Source organism: Peromyscus leucopus, chromosome 7, assembly GCF_004664715.2.
Source record: "Peromyscus leucopus breed LL Stock chromosome 7, UCI_PerLeu_2.1, whole genome shotgun sequence".
Classification (NCBI taxonomy): domain Eukaryota; kingdom Metazoa; phylum Chordata; class Mammalia; order Rodentia; family Cricetidae; genus Peromyscus; species Peromyscus leucopus.
The window spans coordinates 35450116-35474814 of NC_051069.1; the positions used below are offsets into that span (position 1 = coordinate 35450116).

The 24699-nt window shown below is 44.4% G+C and overlaps 2 protein-coding genes across 3 annotated transcripts in view; one reads left to right on the plus strand and one right to left on the minus strand.

The window, feature by feature from the left end:
* Positions 1 to 4592: 4592 nt before the first annotated feature.
* Positions 4593 to 12579, plus strand: Tbrg1 (transforming growth factor beta regulator 1). Of its 2 annotated transcripts, XM_028859475.1 has the most exons (9): positions 4593 to 4899; positions 6690 to 6760; positions 7369 to 7589; positions 8450 to 8586; positions 8859 to 9005; positions 10261 to 10358; positions 10616 to 10726; positions 11560 to 11702; positions 12236 to 12579. In XM_028859475.1, exons 1-9 carry the CDS (start codon positions 4756 to 4758, stop codon positions 12379 to 12381), a joined length of 1218 nt encoding a protein of 405 aa, XP_028715308.1. In that variant the 5' UTR covers positions 4593 to 4755; the 3' UTR covers positions 12382 to 12579. The 2 variants fall into 2 exon arrangements, with proteins under 2 accessions (XP_028715308.1, XP_037063497.1); XM_037207602.1 differs by lacking the exon at positions 10616 to 10726 and having other exon boundaries at positions 4644 to 4899.
* Positions 12580 to 15463: 2884 nt separating this feature from the next.
* The window catches only part of Siae (sialic acid acetylesterase), a 38133-nt gene continuing 28897 nt past the window's right edge, over positions 15464 to 24699 (minus strand). The window contains exons 8-10 of the mRNA XM_028859473.2: positions 20886 to 21043; positions 18420 to 18615; positions 15464 to 17031 (exon numbers count right to left, since the gene is read on the minus strand). Of these exons, the coding sequence (XP_028715306.1) occupies positions 16735 to 17031; positions 18420 to 18615; positions 20886 to 21043 (651 nt within the window). The 3' untranslated portion in view covers positions 15464 to 16734. The remainder of the gene's footprint in view (positions 17032 to 18419; positions 18616 to 20885; positions 21044 to 24699) is intronic.

A 24699-nucleotide genomic window follows, 5' to 3' on the forward strand; every position in this document is an offset into this window, starting at 1 on the left:
GGCTAAGATCTTATAGATGCTCACTGGTGACATTAATAAAAGTCCACCTGCCCGGTGAGTACAGAAGCCTTTCGTGATCTACACACTGCCTACTGCTCCATTCTCTGCTCTTGCTTCCCCATTAGGTAAAAAGATGGCCATGAGTGGTGGAGCAGAGAGAAAGGAGGCCTAGAAGACAGCCCAAGCATGTTTGTACAACTTAGCAAACTGCTTTAAAACTCTGCTCTCGGCTTTTAATTTTAAGACTAACAGAATGGCTGCACTGTGGAATGACATAACCTTCTTAACTGACAGACAGACATGAGATCAGTCATGGCACTTTGAAAAGCGTCAGATAGGAGAGAACCAAAACAAACAAACAACAACAACAACAGAAGCACAGCTGCATTTTGGTAGTTGTGTGTCCTGACTACCAGAATGTGTCTTTGCAGTTAGACATCCTTGAAGCTACAGATAAGTAGTTCTTGCTATATCAAAAACCAAAACACCAGGGCCCTTCACCACACCTGTACCCTAGCAAAGGATCTCTGTCTGCAAAAGATCCCAGCTTCGATATTGCTATAATGAAGTAGTTCTGATAACACCACCTCCTCCTCCTCCTCCTCTTTCTTCCCTTTCTCCTTCGCCTTCCTTCTGTCCCCACCCCTTCAACCCACTGGTATCATGGATATTTCTAGAGGATCATGGGAAGAAATACCATAAAAAGGAAATCTGACCCACCAAGCTTTGGGAGGAAAAGCAGGTCACCTTACCCCATGAAGATGCTACCCACCTCTAATGTCTTAAAAATCCACAACAGAGAACACTTTGGACTTCTGGCCATAGACACACACCCTCAAACAGCCCACTTCAGTCTCTCTTTGGAAGGCTTGCTTTGCATTGCTAAATAAACTACTGCTTAAACTCTGAGGCTCTAGACTGAAGTCTTTCCTTCCACAAGACTAGAAGCTAGAAGCCAACCCTGTAACAGCTGCACACTGCTTTTACCGTAATCAGCTACTTGCAGTACCCATGCTTCTCATGACACTGAGTGTTTGGACATGCAGTCTTGCCTCCAGGGTGGATGTCTCTGCCCTTTACTGTACCAACAACTACTTCTACTTTAGGGTGCCCAGGAGTAGCTCCTTCAAGAATCCTTCCTGTTTTCTCCCTCTTTCCCTAGATGGTTGCTAAGCAAAATCGACTTCAGAAATAAACATCCATACTATATCAATATTGCAAATGTATTTGTCTTCCTTCTTGAATGAAGTTTTCTAACAGTTGTGTCATAGTAGGCACTTAGCTGCTTAAGTCAGTAAAAGAAAACAAGTTTGTCAGTAGCATCCCAGGCTTTGGAACGCAGAAACTCGTGCACATAGTCCAATATCAAAGGGCCTTGGCCACAGAGATGTGTGTCACATGAATTGACCCAAAAAACCAAACAATGTAGAAATAATTGTGCAAAAGACAATACAGCCACAGCTGAAACAGTTCAGAGACATTTAAGTTATGCCCACAGGACTGAGGAGAGAGCTCATGGGGTACAGTGCTCACTGCACAAGCATTGGACACTAATTTCAGAGCCACACCACTCACCTGAAACGCCAAGTGTGGCAGTGCACATCTATAACCCCAGCACTGGGGAGCCAAGGCAGGCAGATTTCTGGAACTCAATGACCAGTCAGTCTAACCAAAATGGTTGCAGACTCAGTGAGAAAAAAAAAGAATGCCTTTTAAAAATGGAAAAGCAACTAAAGAAGACATTCAGAAACCAATCCCTGTCCTCCATATGCCACCTCCACATGTGAATGCACCCTCACACTCAGGTTCACACACACACACACACACACACACACACACACACACACACACACACACACCACATACACACCACATACACACCAAAAAAAAAAAAGTAAAAGGAAGCAGCGCTTTCAAAGAAGTCATAACTCTTTAAAAGATGATAACAAATAAGCAAAAAGAAACATTGTATTCAGTATGGTCTATCGTTTGTGAAAATGTCAAACACATATACTAAAATGTTAAGAGTACTTCATTCAAAGAGGCAGCAGTATGGGTTTCTTGGGTGAGCTTTTTGTTGTTTTTGTTGGTGGCAGATTTTTGTTTGTTTGTTTTTGTATTGGTCTGATGATGGAGATCAAAAGTTTAACATGAATAGGATCAAGCTCAAAATAATGGGTTTCTTTTGTTTTTGTTGATTTGTTTTTACTCTAACTTTTTGTTTGTTTGTTTGGTTTTTTTTTGTTTTTTCGAGACAGGGTTTCTCTGTGTAGCTTTGCGCCTTTCCTGGAGCTCACTTGGTAGCCCAGGCTGGCCTCGAACTCACAGAGATCCGCCTGGCTCTGCCTCCCAAGTGCTGGGATTAAAGGCGTGTGCCACCAACGCCCGGCTTACTCTAACTTTTAGATATGTTTAGTTTAGTTATTATGGAGGACAGGAATACACATGTGAGTGAAGGGCCCATGTCAGATCCCCTAGAGCTGGTATTACCGATGTTTGTGAGTCACAAGAAGTGGATGCTGGGAACCAAACTCAGGTCCTCTGTCATTCACTCATTCTTCATTCATTCATTCAGGAGAGCTAGAAATCAAACCCAGACCCTTTCATTTACCAGACAACTATTCTACCACTGAGTTAGACCCTAGCCTATGAATTTAAAAAAAAAAAAAATTTTCCCCAAGTTGGACATGGCTGTCAATACCTATAACCCCAGAATTTGAGGGATAGAGACAGGAGCATCAGGAATTCAGGATCGTTGTCCCCTACATTGTGAGTTTAAAGAACCTAGTCTTTAAAGGCCAACAAATAAATAATACCTTCTTAATTTATAAAATATGCAAGAAAAGTGTCTTAATTGTAAAAGAGAAAGTCTCTAATGAAGAAGAAACAATAAACATGTTTGTTCATATTCCACTAAAGTCCATTGGTCAAAACAGCCTGCAGACTAAAACAGAGGCTGAGAGTTTCCTCTCAGTAGACATGACACATGAAGAAGATGAATAATACAAATAAAGTCAGCCCAGTTAGGGGCTGGAGAGATAGCTCAGCGGTTAAGAGCACTAACTGTTCTTCCTAGAGGTCCTGAGTTCAATTCCCAGCAACCACGTGGTGGCTCACAACCATCTGTAATGAGATCTGGTGCCCTTCTTCTGGCCTGCAGGGATACATGCTGTATACATAATAAATAAGTCTTTAAAAAAAAAAAAAAGTCAGCACAGTTAGACAGCAAATCAGGCTATTAAAAATAATGCTTTTAGTAAGAATAAAGTCAATTTTGATTACTACGACTGTTTTCAGGCTAAGATTCCAGTACATATTTTCAAAGACAGTGTATTTTATTGCCTGTCACAATTCTGACAGCTTCCAAAACTAAATCTACAGGACTGCCTTGGGTACCTTTGTGAAGGCACCTAGAGCTTCCAGAATTAAATCTACAGGGCTGCCTTGGGCATATTTGTGAAGGCAAATGGCACCCTGGAGCTGTGCCATTAGACACAATCACATCCATCAAAAGCAGCTCATAACCTGGGCAGTTACAGGAAAATATCTACAAGGTTTTTCTCTGTGTTAAAATCCATTTTGTGGCAGGGTGGTGGTGGCACATGCCTTTAATCTCAGTGCTTGGGAAGCAGAGGCAGGCGGATCTCTGTGAGTTCAAGGCCAGCGTAGTCTACAGAGCGAGTTCCAAGACAGCCAGAGCTACACAGAGAAACCCTGTCTTGGGGGAAAAAATTCCGTTTTGTCAAAACTGCAGTTGTTTTTACAGCTTTCAGAGATGAAGTACCTGGGTAACAATGAATTCTGTTTTTATTACTAGTAAATTTTTCTTTATTAATTCGGTTAACTTAATTATATAACATCTTTCTGAACTTTCATGTACAACCTTAAATGCCTAGATTTTGATAATTTTACAGCAATTCCCTTCTGTATCAGGACACTAGTTTGGAAATCCCACCCATCTCATTACTAATATTGTTTTGAGAGGAAAAAAAAACTGAACAAGAGGCTCAGTCAACTGGTTTTGTGGCACTACTAAAACAATGTAAGCCTGCTGTCCGCTCTAGGGCGATCTTGCACTTAAAGATGTGTTCATCCTTCAGTTGACCTTATAAAGTTGAGTTATAAAGATTAAACTATTTAAAAATAGAGGGTATGTGTATGGAAACACTCTTGGTTTCATTCAAAAACCACTGAACGCCGACTTTATGCTAACATTTTATTAAAACTATTTGCAACTAGATCCCAAGCTTTGGGACAATCAAGGACTTTTTTCTTTTTCCTATCCCCGAAGTTCACAACACTTGTACGAGTAGCAGAAATGGGAAGCTGTGTTCCAGCACTAATATTCAAGTCTCCTTAAACGCAGGAAGGTCTGCTCAGAGCACCTGGGAAAAGCAGATGTTGACTCGCACCCGCCTGAGGGAAGGGAGAACGGGAACAGTCGCAGAAGGGTTTTGTTTGGGGTTCTTTTGTTTTTGTTTTTCTTCCGCTACGACGCACTCTAACCCCCGGGTAGAACCGGTCTTTTCCAGCCTCAGCTTCTCCCTGGAGCCCGGAGCCACACCCCTCCTCCGAGTCCCCTCCCGGTCCCAACCGCAGCTTCCCAAACCCGGAAGTTACACGTGGCAGTGGTCTTGCGCAACTTCCGGCGAGGCTTCCTTCGGAAACTGACGCGGAAGTGCAGGGGAGCGCCGGCTGGTTGTGGCTCCCTTCCATGCCCTCCGCGCCCCGCAGCCCCCGAGCTGGGGCCGGATCATGAGCCTGCTGGGCGGCCTGGCTTCCGAGCCGCGCACCCCGCTGTCCAAGGCCAGGATGAAAAGGCTCCCGAAGAAGAGCCAGAACGAGAAGTACCGGTTGAAGTACCTGCGGCTGCGCAAAGCGGCCAAGGCCACCGTGTTTGTGAGTCTGGGTTCAGCCGCTCTCTCCCTGGGGACAGGTTTCCCCATCTGTTCCTCCCCCAGAGAAACAGTATCAGTCCAGCGTTAATTTCATCACTTTAATAGCCCCCTATCCTTGGATAAGTTACCATTTCTCTAGTCCTGTCTACTCTGTAAACGAGGACTGCGAAGTGCTCCACCAGTAAACTGTAATCGCTACCTTTTTGCCACGTTTCGTTTTCTAGATGAGTTAAGTATTAAGAGTCTTTTAAGGCAAAAACACTGAAGCCCCGAGAGATGGTTTACCCTGACTCCGACTTGAATATCTTGATTACGGTTTATTATTTATATTACACAGCCTATTTCCTAAGCACACCCCAACCCCAACGCCGTGGCTGACACCTTGCTTAAACAGGCATCTGAATCTTTCAGAAATGCCTGGTTGTGGCTCCCATTGACGAGGCTTCTCCAAGTATTTCTGCCTTCCCTCTAACCCGGTACGGGAAGTGGAACTCATCTCATAAGGAAGCACACTACAGCCTGTTGTGGAGGTGTGTCTCGACTTCCTGCCCTAATTGTAGGGATTTCGGATTTAGCGAATAAACTGCTTTGCCAACCAAGACTTACTAGGGTCTGATAAATCTAATAGACTGTTCTGGCTTAACCAGAGTCACCTCGGTGCTTGGAAATAGATATCCGTTCCAAATGCTCTCACACATCTGAATCAGGAGTTTAACTCTTCTGTCTACAAAATTTCAGTTGAACATATTAGGCCTTTTACATGCATAAGGGAAAGTTTTGACATTAAATCTGTCATTCCTAAAACATTAACATTTGTATGTGTGTTGGGGGGAAAAAGTACATCAGTGCAGCTCCTTATTTACTGTTCCCTTTTGTCATTTCATGTTAGAATTGCCTACTGCTTAAAATTCGTTATTTAAGGATGATGGTTCCTTTAAGTGTATGAAAATCTTGTGAAGCAAGGGGATGTTTTGAACATCGATTTTGAGGTTCCACCTGGGAAGCATCCAAATGGGCATTTGCTTCAGAATTAGTCTTAAGTTAGACAGTCCGAAGTAAGGAATGATGATACTAAGGATTTTACACACAATATTTAATTTCTTTTCTCCTTTTTTTCTCTCTTAACATATTGTTCTATAAATATTTTGGGATAGATTGTCCTTGTCAAGGCCAAGGCTGTTGAGCACAGCTAGTCCTTAGAATTTTGTAGTGTGTAAACTCAGGTCTAGGTGGTATATCCTTTTCTCTGCCAAAGGCTACACTAATTGAAGTGACCACATACCTTGATTTGCCAAATGTATGTAAATCCTGGTGTACCATATTGTTCTGGCATACGCCTTAAGAGTGCCCCTGTTCATCGAAAGATGTCCCTTCGTTGGATAAGAAATTATGTAATTTACTCTGCCTGCCGTGGAACCCAAACTTTACCCACAGATTATTTTAAAGGCATGTCTTTTATTATTATTATTATTATTATTAATGTGTGTGTTTCACCAAGCACATGTAGAAGTTAGCAGACAATTGTCAGGAGTAGTTTCTCTCCTTCCAGTCTGGGTTCTGGGGATCAAATTCAAGTAATCTTGCTTGCACAGAAGGTGCCTTGCCCTGCTCAGCAATCTCCCAGTCCTGTAAAGATGTGTTAATAGCTTGTGTGCAGAGCAGAATAGCATTTCCCTTTTATCCTGAAGCACAGAGGAGTTTTTGTTTATTTGAGATACAGATCTTGTCCCCAGAAAATATCTTCATTTTTAAGTTCATTTTATGTGATTACAGTCCATTGTTTTCTTAAAGGAAAATGCTGCTATTTGTGATGAAATTGCTCGTCTTGAGGAAAAATTCCTTAAAGCAAAAGAAGAAAGAAGGTAAGCTAGCTTCATTTTGTTGTTGTTGTTGTTAGTAATGGTGGTAGTAGTATTGGAGATTTTTTTTTTCTCCAGAGGATTCTTGCACATTGTGTAACCCCTTGACCACTTGAGACAATACAAAGAATCCAAACCTGTGATTTTCCCACCCAAGTTTTGTTGGACTCGGATGGCAAGAGAGTTCCTCTTATCTTTCTGACAAAGCCTTCTTGCTACATGTAATAAGTTATTGTCGCTTCCCAGTTATGCAAACCAAGGGATAAAAAACACTGCTTTTCATTCTACAAATACTCGGTCTGTATTTCCCTATGCAAAGCACAGTGGGTTCATATGAACACCCTTCAGATGCCTGAGGCCTTCCACCCTAAAGGTAGAAGAGCCCTGCTGGTGCAAGAGAAGTGCTAGCTATTATCTTGATTTCTTCAAGTATTGATTATCCTGTGGGGCTTCAATGTCTCCAGGCTCTCATAAGAACCTTATTGTTTGAGTGTGATAATCTTTGTGTATAATTCTGTACTTCCTGGTACTTAAGTAAAATAATGAATTGAGGGGGAAAAAAAGAAAAACCAGAACTTGACGCCTCTCCTCCCATTCCTCTCCAACCTCAGATACTTGCTGAAGAAGCTCCTCCAGCTTCAGGCTCTAACTGAAGGGGAACCACAGGCGCCAGCTCCTTCCCACAGCTCCAGCTTGCCCCTGGCTTATGGTGTGGCCAGCTCGGTGGGAACTCTCCCGGGAGCTGGGCCCGGCACTGGGGCTGAGGAACCATTTGGGAAGAAATCCAAGAAGGAGAAAAAAGAAAGGGGCAAAGAGAACAACAAACTGGAAGGTATTTAAGAAGACGGTGTATCCGTTGCCTCAGTGGCTCTCCCGATGACGAAGACCCAGTAGACACCAGGGGCCACATGTGTTTCATAAAGGGCCCTAACATCCTTGAGAAGCACGTGTCTCATGGGAGCTACTTTGGAGAGAGTCTGGTTAGACGTGATAGATGGGACAGGCAGCCTGAGGCCTCTGCTCCTCATCTCCTGCCCCTGCTCTCTGGACCTGCTTCCACTGTACTGTTCCCTAGAGGCCGGGAAATGGGCGAGGTGGCCTTTTGAGCACACCGCTAGCTCAGGGATTCCTGTTGTACAGTTGAAGGCTACTGAAAAATGTAAGATGTTTAGCACCGAAATGCTTATGTTAAAGTTGATGACTGTTAGTAGGCAAGTTAGATCTTGGGCTTTGGGGGACAGGCCCATATGGCTATTTAGTGACTACAGACGGTACCTCAGTTCCAGCAATGGTTCAGCCCAGTGCTTTTCCAACTTTACAATTTTATGAAAGCAGGATGCATTGAATTGGACTTTGAATTTTGATCTTTTCTTAGGATAGTGATATGCAGTGTGAGACTCTGATATTCGCTAATGGCATCAAGCCATAGCTCCTAGACAGACACACACTTGTGGAAACACTTGACACTCCACAGTAGACTCTGTGGCCATGATGTTTGTTAAGTTAGGTATATTATCTGCATTAACTTACAGTATTTTCATCTTATGATGGGCTTATGGTGTGAAATGCCGTCATAAAGAGCATCTGTGTAAACCAGGATTGGCTTGCTGCCTTTACCATTCACTTGTAAATTTCCCCTCCCCTTGGCAATGGCAGGGACCTAAAGTGGGTGACCCCAGATTTGCGTTTCAGTTCTGAAGAAAACATCCAAGAAAAAGAAAATGGAGGGAGGTGCTCGCAAGCTGGTTCGGCCCATTGCCCTGGATCCCTCAGGACGGCCTGTGTTCCCCATCGGACTAGGGGGTCTAACAGTATATAGCCTGGGGGAGGTGAGTGAGACCAGCATATAGACAGGATAATCAGAACCATGGGAGTGGGGTTGAGCCTTCCCTGTTCCCACTGGCAGCAGCCCTTTGCTGATCCATACCAACCCCAGAAAATCTCTAGTCCCTGTGAAACCAGGTCAGTTTTGTCTGCTCACGGCCATCACTTTCTGTTTGTCACTCTTCGCAGCCCCAAAGTGGCTCTAAAGGCTGCCATAGTAAACTGGGCTTCTAAAGCCTTAAATGAGCTCAACTCCAGATTGGGGGATCTTTTCTAGATCATCACCAACCGGCCTGGCTTCCATGATGAGAGTGCCATCTACCCTGTGGGCTACTGCAGTACTCGGGTGTTCGCCAGCATGAAGTGTCCAGAGCAGAAGTGTCTGTACACCTGTCAGGTCAAGGACGGCGGTGTGCAGCCGCAGGTACTCACTCCAGCAGGATGACTGGCCCTTTTCCTTCTGTTGTTTTCTTTGTTTTGAGAACCTCCTTTCTCCTTGGCTTTGTAACTGTTCCTTCTTCTGACACACTGTAAGACACTCTGTAGACAATGTTTGTACTGCACCAAGACACAGGAGAACTGACTTGATCTGTCACAGCTATGACAGCTTCTGGGATACAGATTTGTATTTAATTCTCTAGGTGGTACCTTTTCCTTAAACCATAGTAACTTTACCACACATACTGTTACTGTTTGAGGCTAAAACCAGTGGGCTTAGGTGAAGGGCAAATGCATACAGATTACTTGATACATTGTTGCCTCAGCTAAAATACAAGGACCCTCAGGCAAACACTGCAGTTTCAGAGAGCCTTGTTTCACTTTCTGATAGAGCCTCCAATCTCAAAAACTGAGCTGGAAGCATGGTAAGGACCCCAGTAGTAGAACCCCAGCCTGCCTAACGGTGTGAGAAACTGATCACTGTTGGAGCTCTGTCAGGTGGAGCTGGTCTTTGACATCGTCTCAGTCACACAGCGTGCTCCACACAAAGTGTGCTAATAGGAAAAGTTACCATTGTGCAAGGTACCACATTTTCAACATCTGTAAATGCAGTGCGTATCCAATCAGGGTCTCAGAAGTTTAATGAAAATCACATGATTCTTAATTTCCTCCGAGAGACAAAATGCTAAAAGAAAAAAATTTCTTAATGTTCTTAGGTCACTAATCACACAAGATTCTAAGTATGATTGATTTATGATAAAAAATTAGCTTCAGTTTTTTCCCCTAACATCAGGTGACTTTAGTTTGATAATATCCAGTATTGGCAAAGATAAAGAAAAATGTATACACAGTAAAAATTGGTAAAGTATCCTTTGGCCCAGACAATTGCTAGGTACTCTTACATAAGTTTCCCAGAGAAATAGAGGGTAACATAGAACAATGTATCTCATTTCTATAAAATACCATTTGTATTTGGACTTAGGGCTGTAAGTGGATAGAAAGGCGTGGAGCAAGTTCAGTGCTGACCACTGGCCCAGTCAAGCAAGATGTAAAGATTCAAAATCACGGGCTTTTCTGTTTACTTTGGTTTGAATTTTTAACAACATGGTAAGAAGCTGTTGTGCCCATCTCCTGGCATGTTGTGAGTAGCTTCAGCTCTAGAGAGACGGGAACTATTTGTAGGAGTCATACAACTCTACTTCTCCCCCCTTGCAAATTGACCTTTGTTCTGTCATTCTCAGTTTGAAATTGTTCCTGAAGATGACCCCCAGAATACCATCGTCGGCTCTTCTGCAGATGCCTGTTATGAAGAACTGGTCAGGACCATCAGTTCTGCAACGTAAGTTGGCCACCAGCTTGAGGGCACACTAAAAGGGTCACCATTGGTACAGTTGAGACCCTTGCTGTCTCAGTGCCTAGAGATCTCTGGCTTTACAGAAACCTAAGCTGTATCCTTCAGACTCCTTAGCTGCTATCCTCAGAGTACGCTAGGAAAGCTGAAGTGTGGTATCTGGCCATACCGCCATTCCATTCTTAAGCCTGTCTTCACCTCCTCCTAAGCTCTCATCAAGTTAAAGCTCTCTCCTTTCTGCTTAGGGGGAAACTGATGCCTAACCTGCTTTCATGTGGTGCTGAGTTCTTTGGGTTTTCTCATCCAATCGTCCACAACCTGATTCAGAGTTGTCCAGAAGCTCAAAACTGTGTCAAGTAAGTGTGAGCAAACCTGTTCCACTGATAGGCACTCGGTTGCCAGCTGACCAGTGTCCTAAACTGGCAGCTGAGTGCCAGTTACTCCTTTGTTCATGTATGCATTTCTGTGTCAAAGGTGTGCTGGCTTCTTCACATGCCACAACATTGACCCACTTTCCTACCCATCTAGACAGGGGAGCAGGAAGCCAGTTACCCAGTGTGCTGCATACCCGGTTGATGGCTCTGTATCCAGAATGCTTGATGAGATGTGCTTCAGATGTGGTTTACTGGTGGTCATGTTGGGTTTTTAAAGACTATATGTGGACCAGGCATGGTGGTGCACACCTTTAATTCCTGCACTGAGGAGCCAGAGGCAGGCAGATCTCTTGAGTTCTTGGTCTTCAGATCAAGTTTGGGAGGGGGGTGGAGGAGGACGACTTTATATGCACAAGAGGTAACTTGGGGGTTAAAACCTAAGTCTAAACAGAAAATCCAGTTGTTTCTTATACATATTACATATACCCCCTGGACAGTTTTATAACATTTTTAGTGCACCTTCATTTTAATTGTGACCGTCCTGTGAGATGTGGAATTTCCCATTCATGGTTACACAAAATGCTTTGGAGTATTTTGAACTCAAATTAAGGCTGCTCAATTTGTGCCATTTTCTGTGTGGAACACTGTCACCTGTCACCAGAGGCTTGCCTGCTCAAGTTTGGGTTGTTTTTCTTAGCTGATGGTTTTTAGGTATATATCGGGGAAGACCTGATGAAAAAAATAACTTGATCCATTTGGTAGGGCAGGTTATTCTGGACTAGCAGCTCTCAAGAATGATTCCCTTTGGTCCACAGTTATCAGTGGGTGAAGTTTGATGCCTGCAAACCCAGGAAGGGGCAGCTGTCCCAGGAGCTTCCAGAGAACGATGCAGCTATGAGCCTTGAAGCCTTTGATTCACAGACCTTTGATGATGACCACGAGGATTCCATTCTACCAGGTATCTTTTAACTTTGCCTTTCCGGTTTGAAAACCAACCATCTTTAGACTCCTGTACCCTCACCACACCAGTGGGCAGTAAGTAGCATGCTTCACTGAGCCAGGCATGGTGAGTGCAGGGTAAGGGGGACGTGAAGCCTGCCTGGGGCCTGTCCAGAAACTTGAATGTCTCATTCTGTACCTTAAGTGAGACCAAGTGGAAACTGGCAGGTTTGCTGTACAGAGAATAAAACTTAGGTCAGTGTTGGCTTTTGGCCCAATCTATGTTACCTGGATTATTTCCCACAAATGGAAAGTGGTCAGGGATATTAGGGATGTTAGGGTCATAAGGGTTTGTGGGTATGACAATTCACTACATCTATTCTTTTTTTTCCCCATTGTTAAAATACCTGTCTGTTCATTTTACCAACGGAGGACAAAATAGGGTTGACTTTTACAAGTGTAAGGAATTAAGAGGTTGTGTGTGCATCCAAACAAAGCAGTCAGTCCTTAGATTCCCAGGCAACGATGCAATTAAGGAGTTGTTTTTTCCAGGATCGCTGGACCTCCCTGAGCTTCAGCATGAAGCCTTTGTGTCATCTTACCAGCCAGAGTTCCTGACACATGAGCCCTTGGGAGACACTGACCTGCAGCACCTGAAGTCTCCATCACAGTGCAGCCCAATGCAGCCTTCAGACTGAAGAGGGTAGAGCCTGCGTCCTTCTCATCCTCACGAGTTTTTAACTTCAACTAAAACTTACTCGTGTGGAAGAAGGCGGCGTTCGAGAAGCAGAGAAGATATTAACACATTTCATCGTGGATGTTCCCATGCTGACAGTGTACCCTGGGATAAACTTCAGTTGCTTTTATTTTTAGTAATAAATATCTCTTGACAGTTCTGCTTATTTTTATCTTCTTGTAGTCAGGATAGGATCATTTGTGCTTAGCTCTCCCTGAAGTGAACTTAATCTTTAAAAACACGCTTAGTCTCTTCGGGCTGCTGTAACAAAATACCATAAACTAGGTAGCTTGTAAACAACAAATTTATTTCTCAGTTTGGGAACCTGGGAAGTCACAGTTCAAGATGCCTGGTGGTAGCCTGCCCCTGGTGATACTTGCCCCTGGTGATAGCTTGCCCCTGGTGATAGCTTGGCCCTGGCAGTAGCTTGCCCCCTGGCGGTAGCTTGCCCCTGGTGATAGCCTGCCCCTGGTGATAGCCTGCCCCCTGGTGATAGCTTGCCTCTGGCAGTAGCTAGCCCCCTGGTGATACTTGCCACAACCCCACCCCCCACCCCCGTTCTTAGCTAGCTGCCTTTCTATGACTGCATGTGGAAGGAGTAACCAGGTCCCTGTTATAGGGGACTAGTTCTGTGCAGAGCCATTTTGACCTAATCTCCCTAAGGCTGTAACTATAGCATCAGGGAGGGGTTCGATTAACAAAGTGAGTTCATGGCACCTGCTGATTCATGAGGTAAACAGAGATTCTATCAGCTTGACTCACTAAATCTAATCTTGTTAGGAATACTGGGTCACCAGCCCCTATAACCCAGGCCCAGCTTTATTTTCTTGTCAAGTCAGTAGAACAAGTTCTCTGCCTATCTCCAAACTGGGAACTCATATATATTTGTTCATCTTTTTGGTTGAACTTTGCACATCTTTTGAGGGGGATAAAGTCCTCTCTAACTCAATTCCTTACTAAAGAATATACTTGTACCCAATGTGAACACAAGTTCAGATATGACCTAAGGATTAGTTGGCTCACTGTCATTTCATTTTGACCGCATTCTACACAATTGGACTTTTTGGACTCTACATAGCGTTAAAGTCAGGGGAGGGGTGCCCTTGTGTGCCTCCTGCTTCTGGATCAGTGCACCACATTACTTGGGCCCAAATTCATAGCTTCCTGTCTACAAGACTGGAAGAGGAGAGAACATGAGTATACTGGTCTTGTTTTGTGTCAAGTTACTAGAGCATGCACCTTTTACCATCTAAAAATATCAGCTCATTGGATTACAACCTGAATAAAGACAAAGTTTCATTAAGCCAAGCATGGTGGTGCACACCTTTAATCCCAACAAGAAAAGGCAGGCAGATTTCTGAGTTCAAAGACTAGAAGTGAGATCCTGTCTCAAAAGACATATTTTACAATTCGGTAGATTAGCACAAGTTCACAACTTTTGAACTACAAGCCTTAATCCACTAACTGCATAAATTTAAGGAGCTGCTGGATGTAATGGCTTGTGCCTTTAATCCAAGCACTTCAGAGGTAGAGGTAGATAGATCTCTTGAGTTCAAGGGCAGCCTGGTTTACATAGTTCCAGGACAGCCAGACCTATGTAGTGAGACCCTGTCTTGGAAAAATAAAAAAAATAAAAAAACTTAAGGAGTCAACAGTTACATTTTTTCAAAGTAAAATCATTTGAATAAGTTCACATATGGAATACAATACAAGCCGAGGCAAAGTCAGCACAGCAGTGTTTCTCCCTGAGTGATTATTAGGGCTGGTTTTAAAGTATCTCCATTCGGGGAAATACACAGTCCCCCACACAATGTTTTAAACTTTCAAACACTAAAAATCTGATTCATACATGATTTCATTACTGCATGCATTACCTGAACAAAGGTTGTACTGTATGTACCAATTACTGGGTGTTAAAGGACCTTGGCTTGGGGTTCTCGGCCACCTCTAGCGGCCTCCACATTAGAACATGGCCCTGTGTGGCAGTAATGAACCACCCTAACTTCACTTTAAGTATGGAAGCCATTTTATTATAAGGTCAGAATAAGTTCATTTCTGTTGGCTGCAAAGTTCAAGCTTGGCCGTGTTTTCACCTGTTTCTGGAATGTGATATGATCCCTACCCTATGGAGTTTGATTCAGACCTTGAATGCACCCTCATAAAGGTGTTCTGCCAGAATTTTTTTTAAATGTTCAGCTAAATTCCTATATAACCAAAATTCCTCTAGGAATCCACCAATCCTTGAAAATCTAGTCTTACAGGGTTTTTGGACTATACAAAGCCTTCTGTCTCCCGTGTTCGATGCTATTTTCTCAAACCCTGATTTAGGGAGATAGCCCTGTGTTGTCAAATATTGTTTTAAGGTGTGTTACTTTTGTTTATGTTGCATTTATTTAACTCTGTGAAGCTGTGTTGCTTTGCCTGTCTAGAACACCTGATGGTCTAATAAAGAGCTAAATGGCCGATGGCAAGGCAGGAGAAAGGATAGATGGGGCTGGCCAGCAGACAGAATAAATAGAAGAGCTATCTGGGGAAGAAAAGAGAAGAAAGAGCAAGAGGAGAGGATGCAAAGGGCCAGTCCCCAGCTACACAACCAGCAATACAGTAAGAAAGAAAGGTATACAAAAATAGAGAAAAGTAAAAGCCCAGAGGCAAAAGGTAGATGAGATCATTTAGGTTAAGAAAAGCTGGCAAGAAACAAGCCAAGCTAAGGCTGGGCATTTATATGTAAGAATAAGCCTCCGTGTGTGATTTATTTGGAAGCTGGATGGTGGGCCCCCCAAAAAGAGCAAAAACAACAGCCCTGTCTGATAGAAAATAAAGCTTGCATAATTTGACCAAAGAATTCGAATAATGGTCCTTACTCTCATTTGGTGAAATTAACACCAGGGTTTGGCAGAGGGACGGGCAGGTAAATTTAACTTTTTCTCGGGAACTGGTGGTTACTTGGATTACGTTCTCATATGGCCAGATACAGAGAGGTCACAGTATGGGCATTAGGAAGAGGCTAGAAATGCAGGCTAGAAATCCACACAAGTCAAGGGTCCTTGCAGAATGTATAGTGTGGGTTTTTTCTTTGTTTTTAACCAAATAAACTCCTGACACCACAGCTTTCTTGCTTCTAATGGCACCAGAGCCCCACAGAATGATGAGAAATGCTCACTGCTTCAGTTCCCATTTCTCACAAAGAACAAAAAAGCTATGTGCGGGTGACACTTGTACTCCATTCCCATGCTTCAGGGATATTTTATAAATCTGTCTCTAACAATTTGACTCTACATATGAACACATCACTAATTATAATACTTTTATTTCCAATTTCTTTTGGGGGGAGGTGGGTGATCAAGACAGTGCTTTGCTAGATAATTCTGGCTGTCCTGGAACTCACTCTGTAAACCAACTGGCCTTGTACTCAGACATCTCCCATCTCCCAAGTGCTGAGATTAAAGGTGTGCACACCACACCTGGTTTATTTCCAGCTTATAACAGAGCTGTCTTTCATCAGGTGGTAAATGGCACTGTCACCTCTGCCTTGCCTGCACTTGTTCTATAAGCTTACACGCAGCTCTCCTTTCCGCCTAATTCTTTCTTCAGTGGGGATTAGCCTTACTTGAATTCTACCTCTCAGGGACCTGAGACTTATTTTTAAGGACCTCTTTGCCCCAAGTACAATTGCTTTCATGTGTCCCTATGCCTGTGATTTCTCCACCTTTTGGGCCCTCTCTCTTTATTCCTTAAGGCCAGTCCTCAGCACTTGTCAGTATGCTTGAACATAGGACTGACATGTCTCAAAGATTCATGTTAGAATCTTTGGGCTGAAAACAGATAGTTTGGGGGAGCTTAATGAGGGTACAAATGCGTGGTATGTCTAATTTACCTGAAAGATTTGTCATGGGTAGTAACGTCTGATGAGAGAAAGATTTCTGCTCCCCAGATGGAAACTTCTTAGCATTCCATAGCCATTTTCAGGGGTTTGTTTGTTTTTGTAAAGAACACAGGAAGCACCAGCCTCTGCGGCCTTTAAATCTCTTGCAGGCCTGAGAGTTCACAGTTTTGGGTGAAAGGGCAGAAATAGGGCATTTCACTCTTTATACCAGGGAAGTGGACGGTAATAAGACCAAACGTTCTAGTTAAGAGTCAGCACAGAGGCTTGAGTAACTAGAGACAAAGATGAGATTTCAAGTGTCTGTTAGCCAGTACTCATCTCAGAAGACAGGAACAGCCATATGCTGGTTGGGAGCTATTCAATGAGGCTTCTAGAAATTGCTCTTAAAAGCAATAGCTGTCATCATTCAAACTCCTTCAATGCCCAAATCTAAAGGACTGACCCTTGTAGATAAGAGCTGGCACTATGCCAAATGTCCCTGGACACCCCTGCCCTACGTCCAGGAGCCTGGTGTGTAATAAGAGCAGCGAAGGGAGGAGCTGGTAAGGCGCTGCGAGGGTGGTAAATGGCACACTGCTTATATTCACAGGGCCATGTGGTCCAGGCATAGCGAAAAGCAACCACGGTGCCAAGACAAGCGCTGATATCCAAGATCAGGGTCTTGGTGGAGAAAGTGTTCACAGGAGCCGGAAGCCATTTGCACTGACTGTCACTGCAACAGGAGATCTATGAGAGGAGACAGAATGGCCAGGCAAGTCAGAAGGGTGTGCCCAAACAACTGGGAACTGCTCTTTCACACGTACTAGAAAGGAGGGAAAATGAGGTCACTCTGAGCCAAAGACCAGACCCTGGACCAGATGAGCCACAAGTCAATAATAAATGTTCATGTAAGCTAAAGGTCGAGCTTGGTGGAAGAGCATGTGCTTAGCATGTACAAGGCCCTGGGTTTGATCCCAGCACCAAAAAGAAATTTAAATGTTCAAGTGATTAAATAATTAAAATCAATTTAAAAATATGAACTTTCCGGGGAGACAAGGAAGAGCAGTCCAGCATTCAGAGGCTGGACCCCTGAACATTCTCCAGTTGATCCCTCCCTCCAGATGTCAGAGCCGGCAAGAATGTGAGTAAGCTAGCAACCCAGCTGTGGCTCTCTGGCATTCCCAGAGAAGGTATGCAGTAAGGCGAGGACACAAAGCAACCATGACTACTGAATCTTAGACATTAGAAAGCAATCCAGAGAAGACAAGTTATACAGAACCTAAAGGTTAAATTCTGCCCTAACCCCAACCATGGTTCCGGGGCCACGTGAAAGGGAGATGACCAGCTAAGGACAGGGAGAGTGCAGAGCTTTCCTGACAGTCTCTAAATTCACCTCAAGCCCATGTGGAAAGAAGCAGAGGATGGACACTGACCAGGTGTCTGAGGTGTGTGGACTCATGGGAGCTACAGCCCTAAACTCCTGCATGAAGGCTACCCATCACCATTATCATCTCCTACAGTATCCTCTTTTCACACATCAGCTCCCAACCCGATGTCTTCCCAAAGACAACCCATCTAGGAATGCCTCTCCTCTCAACTGTAAGAGATTCTAATTAATCCCTTTAATCAGTGGCCCCAATTCTATAGTAGTGATCCCTGCTGGATCATGGAAGAGAGCAGACTGGCTATATTAGTTCATACTAAGCTGGGAATCACCAAGCTTAAGCTTTTCAAAGGAGGCACTAAACTAAACTAAAGAATTTCAGATTTTAGCGCAGTGAAACACAAAAGGGGATTGTTTTAGAGCAATGATCATTTAACAAATAAAGTATGAATAAGGCCATTCTCTGGGCAAAGGTGGATGCCCTGAGAAAGGGCACAGGAAAGGAATATGGTTTATTAGGGGCTGATTTTCCCTTCCTTGATTGCGCTATCAAATTTCTGTCCAAACTAACGGATCAGCAGTTGTGCATTTGTCCCCCTGAGAGAAGCTCGCCACCACCCCCCAACCCCACCCCCGCCAACCAGCAGCTGATTCACCACACATCGCAGGGATGGAAGAGGGCCTCATGGGAAAAGATTCCCAACTACCACAGAGCGAAACCAAACTTCATTTTTCCCCCTGATAGTCTCACCTCAAATGTCCTGTTATCTTGCCTCTGCACCTGGATTTCCTGGTCATATGTGAGGTTGAGCAGCCCATTGTGAGCCAAGAGTTCGATCTTCTTAGGTAGTGGTCCTTGAAAGGTCAAATTTTTCTCACCATAAGCCACAGCTCGAGCTCCCAGGTGCAGTCGATAGGCCACAGTCTGTTTATCTCGAGGGTGGATGCTGCAGCACAAAGAACATGTGGGGGTGGTGATGGGACTGAGCTCAACAATAACCACATGTTGTAAGAGGGAGTATTCAAAGCACTCAAGTAAGGTTAAAACACAAAATTCTTCAAAGATATGTTTGTTTTTATTTTATGTGCATGTATGGTTTGCCTGCATGTATGTCTGGCATCACATGCATACCTGATGCCTGTGAAGGCCAGAAGAGAAAGTCACATCCTCTAGAACTGGAGTTACAGAGAGTTAGTTCTGGGAACTAAACGGGATACTCTGGAAGAGTGGCCAGTGTTCCCACCGCTGAGGCCTCTCTCCTGTCCCTAACGTCTTTTTTTAAAGAAAAGAAGAAGGAAGGGGAGGAAAGAATTTCTGGGTATGCAGAAAGATCACAAGTTCAAGGCCAGTCTGGACAACACAGTGAGATCCTGTCTCAAAATGCAGAAAGAGAGAGAGAGAGAGAGAGAGAGAGAGAGAGAGAGAGAGAGAGAAGAAGAAGGAGAAGGAGAAGGAGAAGGAGAAGGAGAAGGAGAAGGAGAAGGAGAAGGAGAAGGAGAAGGAGAAGGAGAAGGAGAAGGAGAAGGAGAAGGAGAAGGAGAAAGGAGAAGAAGAAGAAGAAGAAGAAGAAGAAGAAGAAGAAGAAGAAGAAGAAGAAGAAGAAGAAGAAGAAGAAGAAGAAGAAGAAGAAAAGAAAAGGAAAGAAGGAAGGAAGGAAGGAAGGGGAGAAGGAGGAGGAGAAGGAAGAGGAGGAGGAAAAAAGAATAGAATAGGCAAAGAAAGAGTAGGAAAAAGAAGAAAGAGAGGAGGAAAGAAAGCATAAAGTTGTAAAAGTCAATGATCAGTGGCTAGCGACCTTAAGAACAACAGTGAGTCATAACAAGATGAAGCTCTGACCTTCACTGGGTTTAGAACCTTACAGCAAGAGAGGGCTAAAAAAGGAGAGAGGAGGGTGGAGTGTAAGGGAACAGTCAGGACTACTGGGTGCAGCTTAGATGTACTATGTATCAGTCATCTCTGCTGGGATGTGCTGCAACAACCCAAGCCTAGGACAGCTAACATCTAGTGCCTGCCTGAAAGCCATCCTTCACCTGATCAGATGTCCATCATTTGGGTCTGTCTGCCTTTTATTTGTTCATTCAATTAATATTATCAAGTTCCTTCTCTCATCTAAAGGTCATATATCAGGTTCCATTTCATATTTGAAGTCCTGTATCCTACAGCTAGTATGCAGTGTTCGTTGGTGCTAACAACAAAAGTGCCACCCTTCCCTGAGTCCACATAGAATTCCATGGCCTACTTTCACTGAAGGTGATTCTAGCCATGATTTAGTTTACTGAGTCAATGTAAGCAAAAGTGACTTGTGTGATATGTTTTACGTTGTCTCGACACAAGCCCGAGTCATTTTAGAAAAGGGAACCTCAATTGAGAAAATGCTCCCACTAGACTGGCCTGTGGGAAAGCGGTGGTGCATTTTCCCCATTGATAATTGATGTGACAGGGCCCAGCCCCTTGTGGGTGGTGCCACCCTGGGCTGGTGGTCCTGGGTTCTATAAGAAAACATGCTGAGCAAGCCATGGGGAGCAAGCCAGTAAGCAGCACATTCTGACATGACCTCTGCAGCAGCCCCTGCCTCCAGGTTCCTGCCCTGCTTAACTCCCTTTGACGATGGACTGTGATGTAGAATTGGATGCTGAAATAAATCCTTTCCTTTCCAAGTGGTCTTGGTCATGGTGTTTTGTAACAGCAATCGAAACCTTCACTAAGACACGTGGCTTCCAGATGGCAGCACTTACTTCCCAATATCAGACTTAAAAGTAACGATGGAAGGAAGATAAACTCGGAGACTCACTTCTTTAGGGATGGTACTGGGGCTCGAACCCAGAGCTTGGGACACATTAGATAAGCACTCTACCACTAAGCTACATCCTAGATCTTCGGAGACTTTTGCTCTGGATCTGAGAACAACTATAATGAGCCAAGTCTCCACTGCGCTGCTCTGACTGAGTGTGAGCATGACATAGGTTTTTGTTGTATCGAAGCACTGAGGGAGGGGCCAAGGGGTCTTGTTAGGTGGGGTGGTGAGGGTTTCTGGATTGGAGGAGGGGGTGTGCTTTGGTTTGGATTACCCAGTACATCCCAGCAGAGATGATTGATACATAGTACGTCTAAGCTCCAACCCACAGTCCAATCCATCCCATGACAAGTGAACGTCACAGTGAAAGACAACAGGCAAGAACATTCACTGCTAACGCAAACCTGAAGAGGCAACCATACCTGCCAAAAGGGGAGTCCCTGTCACAGAGATCCATAGCAACAGCCATGAAAGTATTGGGCATCCTCAGGTTGGGGACAGAGCCAAAGTCTGCTGTCTGATGCCAGCGGATCTCAGGAAACCCATAATCTGACGTGTTCATCAACGTGTATGAAGACAGCTGGAAAAGAAAGACGCTGTCATTCTTACTGCATTGGACTCCTGGATGCTGACACTCCTCACTGGACACTCCTCACTGACACTCCTCACTGGACGCTTCTCACTGACACTCCTCACTGACACTCCTCACTGGACGCTTCTCACTGACACTCCTCACTGACACTCCTCACTGGACGCTTCTCACTGACACTCCTCACTGGACGCTTCTCACTGACACTTCTCACTAACACTTCTCACTGACACTTCTCACTGACGCTCCTCACTGACGCTTCTCACTGACGCTCCTCACTCGATGCTTCTCATTGACACTCTTCACTGGATGCTTCTCACTGACACTTTGCTTCTGCTTCACTATTTCGTCCAAACATTTACTCAAGTATTTTCTCAGCCTTTCAAGGTCTTTCCAAAGGTGGACGACATAGTCTCCAGCAGCCACCTGCCTCTTACAATGTATTGCAGGTCATATTCTTCCTCCCACTCAATCCAGGCTCGCAGCAGAACTAGAACCAGAATGCAGAATGCAGCAGAACCAGAATGCAGCAGAATTTTTATGCAGCTTCTGAGTCGTTGCCCAGAGGCCTTTGCTTCCAGCTTCATGTTCTTAAAACCATGCACTGACCATGAAAGGAAAAAAAATGTCCAGCTACTCTGCTGGAGAAATTGTAAATAGAGGAGAAATTGGACAAATTATGGAGACAGCTAGAAACAGCAGCTGAGGGGCCAGTCATGTGACTTCTAGATCTAGTCAAATTATGGCCACACAAGCCAGTCTCACTAACAACACACATGACAAAAATGAACCATCCCGAGTTGGCTCAGCCTAACCATCCCATGGAATATGAGTGGATACGGTAACATTTTAAGCTACTGATCTAGAGTAATTTGTTACAAAGGGATAGGGAACTGGTAGATGAGTATGCAGCGTAGAGCTGGCACTTCAGAGAAGCAAAAAAGAATCCACCCTGTATATGGCAAGTTGCAAAACCACCCCAAGTCTTCACTCCTTCTCATAGCCACACCTCTTGAATGTGACTCTGCAGTTCCTCCTACTACAAGAAACTGTATTCCTCAACCCGTTGAATCTGAGTTCAGTCATGAGGCTTGCTTTGGCCTTTTTGGAAGCTGAGATTAATGTACGCCTAGCCTAGGCTTCAGTAGGCCTTGCCTGGTTCTTCTTGTGTTTCCGTACTTCTGGTATCGCCAAGAGAGGAATGTGGCTGGGCTAGCCTACTGCTCTCTAGACAAGGATGAGAACTGTGGGACAGAGCTGTCCAACTAACAAGTCCAGCTCAGCTTCAACTGGAGCTGAAGCCTGGCTAAGCCACAGAGCTCTGATGAGCCCAAAGGGGCCGAGACAAGATCATCCAACCCCCAGGTTCCTCAGGTATGTGAACTACAACATAAAGGTTATTCTGAGCCATGGGATTTGGAAGTGGTTTGTGACAAAGCAGTAGCTGCCTAGTACAAGTACTTTACAGCTTTGCTGAAGGGACGGATCCGAGGATAACAAAATAAAGGTAATAGGCAGCCACAGACAATAGTATGGATTGAAAGCTAAATTGGTGGTACGGCAATTTGGGTGTACATTTCAAACAGACAGTGATTACTATTGTACAAAGACATACTATATTTAGGAATTAAAAAAAAAAAAGGTAACATATAAGAGGCCATCCAAGGGGCCCTGCTTGGATGAAGAAAAAATGCTTCTTGAAGGATTGCTGTTTTGAGAGAGGGTGCAGACCCTCTGGGTAGGGAAAGACAGCTGGCCAAGGATGGGAGCATGGTTGCTACTTGATTCTGTGAACAACGAGAACCAGTCAGGATGTGGTAGCTTCCCAGCACTGTGGCTCAACTCCTCTGAACTGAGAACTGGAAAATGGTCAGCCTTAAAGGAATTTCAGTTCAGTGAGTGTCACTGAAACTGAGGACAGAGTAAAGGCAAGTTGTAAAGATGGCATGGTGACTGGACAGAGAAACTGACAGGCCGTGAAGCATTTCGACATTTGTTGCCTACCTTGGAACTTGAATAGCCACAAAAGTGCACATATTCAAGAACTGGCCCTCAGTGCTGTTAAAGAGGTGGAAGAATCTTGAAGAGATGGGGCCCAGTGGAAGGAAGATAGGTCCCTGGGAAGTCCATTTCAAAGTGGATATTAGAACACCAGTCTCTTTCCCCAGCCCCTTCCTCCAGGTATCATCACGTGACCACGCTCCTCTGACACATGACCCCACAATGGTGACAACAAGGCCAACCAGACACAGACTGGAATCTCCGACCAAAACAAGCCTTTCTTCCTTTTAAGTTGGCTTGTCTCAGGTACTCATTATGGTGGCACAAAGCTTAATGTTTCTAGACACACAGACAGACAGACAGACAGACACACACACACACACACACACACACACACACACACACGGAAGCCAGACCTATCTAGAGGGGTAATCATGGGAACAGGATGCTCAGGAATGGAACAAACCAACAGGACCAGGCAGCCAACTAGACATCAGGTCCAAAAGAAAGCATTGAGTGCATAGTAACATTTGGATGGTCTCCTTGGGATCTAGGGCAGCTCACCAAAGACAACTAGAATGTGTGGAAAAAATACTGTTCCAGAAAGAGCCTGTGAAGAGTCAACAGCTGGTGTAGTGTCAGTTCATTCATTCATTCATTCTCTTAATGAATGCTTACTCCATTCCCTCAGCAACCTCACCAAGAAGATAGAGTGGGGAACAAAACACAAAGTTGCCATTTTTTCACAAGATTACATTCCAGAGGAGAGACATGACAATAAGCAAAATAAGATACATGTAATAACTCACTTTATCACCAAGAAAATAATAAGTATACTGAAAAATATATATACTTTGAAAAGAGAGAGCCCGAGGCTGAACAAAGACAGCAGCATAAGAGAGCAAACTATGTGGATATCAGAGCAGGTTAGGAAGAATTGGAAGATGGCACACACTAACCCATATCCTTATCTGGTATTATAGCCCTGTGGTGGGGGCCTGTGGCTTGCCTCTAACCAGCAGACTACGGCAATGGGATGTTATTCCTCGGATCATGTCCTGTCACACAGCAAAGAATGCATGTGCAGATGTAATGTCGCCAACCAGTGGACTTCAAGATCACCAAAAGGGAAGGAATCTTGGTGAGCCTGACCAAGTCGGGGTGCCCTTTCAGAGAAGGTGGAGTCAGGGAGTGGCCCCTGCTGCCTTTCAGGAACGCAACTGCCATAATTCCTAGAGAAGCTTCAGGGAAATTAATTTTGCCCACAATCATGGGGGCTTAGACGAGAACCCCAAGCCTCAGAGTTGACCCCAGCTCTGCCTGACCCCAGGATCCAGCTAAGGCACCTGTGCCAGGCTCATACCACATGGGAACGGTAAGATAATAAATAAATATATGCTGGATGGTTTTAAGCTGCTAAATATAGTATATGCAGCAAGAGAAAATACTTCGCAGGCAGAAGAAACTGTCGGGAATTAAAGTCAAAGTATGCCTGGTGTACCTAAGGAAAAAAAATCAGGCAAGCAGTGTGCCTCACATGGAACAGACAGAGAGCATCAGGAAGTGAGGCGGGGGTGATGGGGGCAGAGCATACATGACCTTCTTGGCATTAGTTGCAAGTCAAGGAGTGGGGGGCACACAAACCT

Excerpts from the sequence above, each read along its gene's own strand:
- Tbrg1 (XM_028859475.1), top strand. The coding sequence starts at position 4,756 with ATGAGCCTGCTGGGCGGCCTGGCTTCCGAGCCGCGCACCCCGCTGTCC. Across the intron at positions 8,587-8,858 it reads CAGTATATAGCCTGGGGGAG|ATCATCACCAACCGGCCTGG; the intron begins GTGAGTGAGACC and ends GATCTTTTCTAG. Across the intron at positions 9,006-10,260 it reads ACGGCGGTGTGCAGCCGCAG|TTTGAAATTGTTCCTGAAGA; the intron begins GTACTCACTCCA and ends TGTCATTCTCAG.